This window comes from Phytophthora parasitica (assembly GCF_000247585.1).
Source record: "Phytophthora parasitica INRA-310 unplaced genomic scaffold supercont2.9, whole genome shotgun sequence".
Lineage (NCBI taxonomy): Eukaryota > Oomycota > Peronosporomycetes > Peronosporales > Peronosporaceae > Phytophthora > Phytophthora nicotianae.
The window spans coordinates 856,922-860,272 of NW_008648995.1; the positions used below are offsets into that span (position 1 = coordinate 856,922).

The 3,351-nt window shown below is 48.5% G+C and overlaps 3 protein-coding genes across 3 annotated transcripts; 2 read left to right on the plus strand and 1 right to left on the minus strand.

The window, feature by feature from the left end:
• Window positions 1-40: 40 nt before the first annotated feature.
• On the minus strand, window positions 41-312 carry PPTG_06335 (hypothetical protein; the record flags this gene model as incomplete). The annotated part of the gene is made up of 2 exons (XM_008900237.1): window positions 41-68; window positions 143-312. The coding sequence occupies 2 exons, from the start codon at window positions 310-312 to the stop codon at window positions 41-43; spliced, it is 198 nt and encodes a 65-aa protein (XP_008898485.1).
• A 483-nt stretch (window positions 313-795) lies between these two features.
• On the plus strand, window positions 796-2,448 carry PPTG_21873 (hypothetical protein; the record flags this gene model as incomplete). Its single annotated transcript, XM_008900575.1, has 5 exons — window positions 796-1,009; window positions 1,209-1,370; window positions 1,438-1,700; window positions 1,868-2,345; window positions 2,411-2,448. 5 exons carry the CDS (start codon window positions 796-798, stop codon window positions 2,446-2,448), a joined length of 1,155 nt encoding a protein of 384 aa, XP_008898823.1.
• Window positions 2,449-2,849: 401 nt separating this feature from the next.
• On the plus strand, window positions 2,850-3,212 carry PPTG_06338 (hypothetical protein; the record flags this gene model as incomplete). The annotated part of the gene is made up of 1 exon (XM_008900238.1): window positions 2,850-3,212. One exon carries the CDS (start codon window positions 2,850-2,852, stop codon window positions 3,210-3,212), a length of 363 nt encoding a protein of 120 aa, XP_008898486.1.
• Between the last annotated feature and the right edge of the window lie 139 nt (window positions 3,213-3,351).

Consider the following 3,351-nt stretch of genomic DNA (forward strand, 5'->3'; position numbering starts at 1 on the left):
GTGGTTGCTAATAGCGGTACTCAGCACCTTTAAAAATGGCTCAACCACTCCGTGACGCAGCTCGACGCCTGTAGTTGCCGTCTGCAGTGCTTCGTTCATGTCTTCAGAGAGGGGTGCAGCGATATCTTCGTGCAGCTCATACAGATCACCCAGCAGTCCTTGCATCTTGGCCAGCTTGAGTTGGAGCTCCTCGAGCTCTAAGCCACGGCTCCACAGCAGCTTCGACGCAGTCACACTACGCCTGGAGGCCCTGTCGCTGGGGTTAGAGATTGGCATTGCTGCCAGTGCCGCCGTGTCCTCCCCTGAGGGCATCTTGATCGTCTTTTGGCGTCTTCTCGATCTTCGTCTAAATCTTTGCAAATGGACCGGTCCGGACCGCTCTCTCCTGGTGTGGTAATTTACCACGAACGGCGCCGGTCACAGAAATATTCAAAAAAAAGTTTGCATTCGATTTTACAGGGAAGTTGCTGAAAGGCGCCGATATAAAGGTGCATTAACGAGAGCCGAGACTGAATAGAGGCACTGAGTGAGATCGTAATTACAGGGAGGTATACGGTACATATCCAAGATATTACCATGAATATATTACGGACGTCATCGACATTTCAAAAATTTTACCCCCTCTCCCCTTTTCCCCCATCCTCAAACTAATCTGAGCCGCTCATTCAAAGTTTCGTGCATGTTGACCTCAAGTGCTCGGTGTTCTGCCAGCTCGTCCGTTCTTCGACGTGCGGTGGCTAATGGGGGTATTGGTTCGTCCTGGTAAATGTTGCTAACATGCTAATGTGCAGGACAATGAGTGAGAGTGAACCGGAGGTGCACGTTCCGTCGACAGGCATGTGGGAATCTTCCCCGATTGCCAAAGAATGGCACGAAAATTGGGAGGCCTTCAAGGAGTATCTAGTAGTGTGCCAGGACGATACGCATCAGCTCTTTCGTCTTCGAAGCGCGGTGTCAGTAGCAAGCCGTAATGCTGAAATCCATGGCCAAGCTGGGGCCGGTTCCAACGGTGGGGGGACGTCGGGTTCGCTTATCCCGGAAGATTTCATTTTAAGCAAAGTACATCTGTACCCACGGCTGGTGCCAAAAAAGCCGCAGTACTGGGCAGCGCAAGCGCTACTTTGGCAAGTCGACGGAGTGTAAAGCTGGCATCAAGGCCGCCGTGACGTGGAACAAAGAAGAACGGAAGTTTATGGTCTGTGTTACAGGATCCAGCACAAGCCATAACCATCGAGTCGACCGAACTGTTTACGAGAATCATCCGTCAGTGCGTCGTGTTGATGACCCTGTACTTTTCGCATTTGTCGATGTGATGCAGTCCTCCGGTTCAAACCCCAAGCGCATCATGCAATTTCTTTGCGAAAAGACAGGTAAAAACCCATGTTTCACAACTGTGATTGCTACCCATTTTGACATCGAATGTAATCTGAATTATAGGTCAAAATTTGACCCTTCGTGATGTTCACAATATGGTTGCAAGAATGAGAGAAGAGCGCCGGGGTAGGGATACTGTCGAACAACGTCTGGAGACTCTTCTACGAAGATTTTGCGGGCGGGAAGGAAACCGATCTTCTGTGTTTGTTGATGACGAGTCCCTGGCACAAACAATCGCGTTGCACACGCGCCAAATGCGGAGATGGTTCAAAGCTTTTTCCCGAGGTACTCCTCGTGGATGCGACGCACAACACAAACGACTCGAGGTACAAGCTCTTCTCGTTTATGGTACATGACGTGTACGGACATGTAAGTACTGATACCTTTCGGTAATTAGAAGTACTTATTGTACATACGAGTATATTTGAAGCTACCTGAACGCTGACGCTTCTACTTATCGTATTATGTGCATGATTAGTGACAATACGTGCAGCACAGTCTAATGAACAATGAGAGTACTGAGTGCCTGGCGGATGCCATCGAGGCGTTCAAGCTCTCGAATCCGTCTTGGGAGCAGATACGGGTGATTGTAATCGACAGAGATATGGGCGAGCTGAGTCTGTTGGAGACGCATTTTCCGCATGTCAAAGTTATCCTCCGCCACTTCCATCTTAAGAAGTACATTCGCTCTGAAATGAAAAAGAGCAAGTACGGTGGACCGAGCAGCTTCGACATGGACCAAGTTGAAGACGCTGTGGACATGTTGAGAACGGCTCCAACGATCGAAGATTACACAAAGTACCTTAAGTATCTGTATTTCCTATTGGACACCACACATTTAGATTCAAACGACAAGATTCCAGAGCTTAAGCATCCATTCCTCCAGTACTTCATGAAAAATTGGGACCAGCAGAAGGAGCTCTATATGCTCGTTCAGACGTGCCACATTTGGGCAATCATACTAACAGTTGGTAAGTGTGCAACTGGGCGAATTTGATGCTGTTTGGTTTACTAACTGTCTCGGTGCACGTGCTAGACTGGAAGCTTCCTCGGACCAAATTAAGGAGAACTTGAAACCAGAAATGCCACTTGATGAATGTGTGGACACGCTGATTTTTTGCAAGCGGTGGCTGAAATGAAATACAGGAAAAAGACGATTGCCGTTGGGTACATGCGCTATCACGGTAACTGGAGCAACTACCGCATGAGGTGAGTACTCACGCTTATCGTCAGATTGAACAGCAGTATTGGGTTGCAAAGGATCGTGCAACTCAGTAGGAGGTGAACGAAGTCACGTCAAACAGTTATGCTGTGTCAAATGGCAGTGATGGAACCACTTTCCATCTCGATACGTCGGTGCATGCTATCGTTCGATATATGTTATACCGTTCAGGCTATTGACAGTGTTTATTTTCATGTTTTCCATCCAAAAATACCGATGTTCGGTGTGTTTTCATGCGTACCATGCTCTTACCATGTCGACCCATTATGTACTGGAGGCTAACTACGGGAAAAGCGCGATAACGCATCGTTATATTGTTCCGAGGTGGCGATTGTCGAGCAAGCTGAACCAGCCTGCCGAAGAGGAAGATGTTCCAGCCGATCAAGTCTCACGAAAGTCGTTTCAAGTTCGCGAGTCGGCAATGATAGCTAGTAAGCATCACGTACTCAACGGTACTACCAAGTTCAAAACGGTTTGTCGTCGTGGCACTCAAATTGTGGGCATCATGAGTCGGAACGGAACTGTAGTTTTCAATGAAGTGATGGCTGCGTTGGGCGAGTTAGAGGAGATCATCAAGGATGGAGTTGTGCACACTATTGGTAACGAGTTCGGCTAGCGAAGGTTCAGATGCACCCCGCCCCGCGGCTTTCACTATCAGCAAGAGTGCAAAGAGTCGCGGTCGTCCAAAGGTGCGGAAGCAACAGAAAGGGTCGGAGAAGAAGAGCCGCATATCTTGTGGAAAACAAAAGGCAACG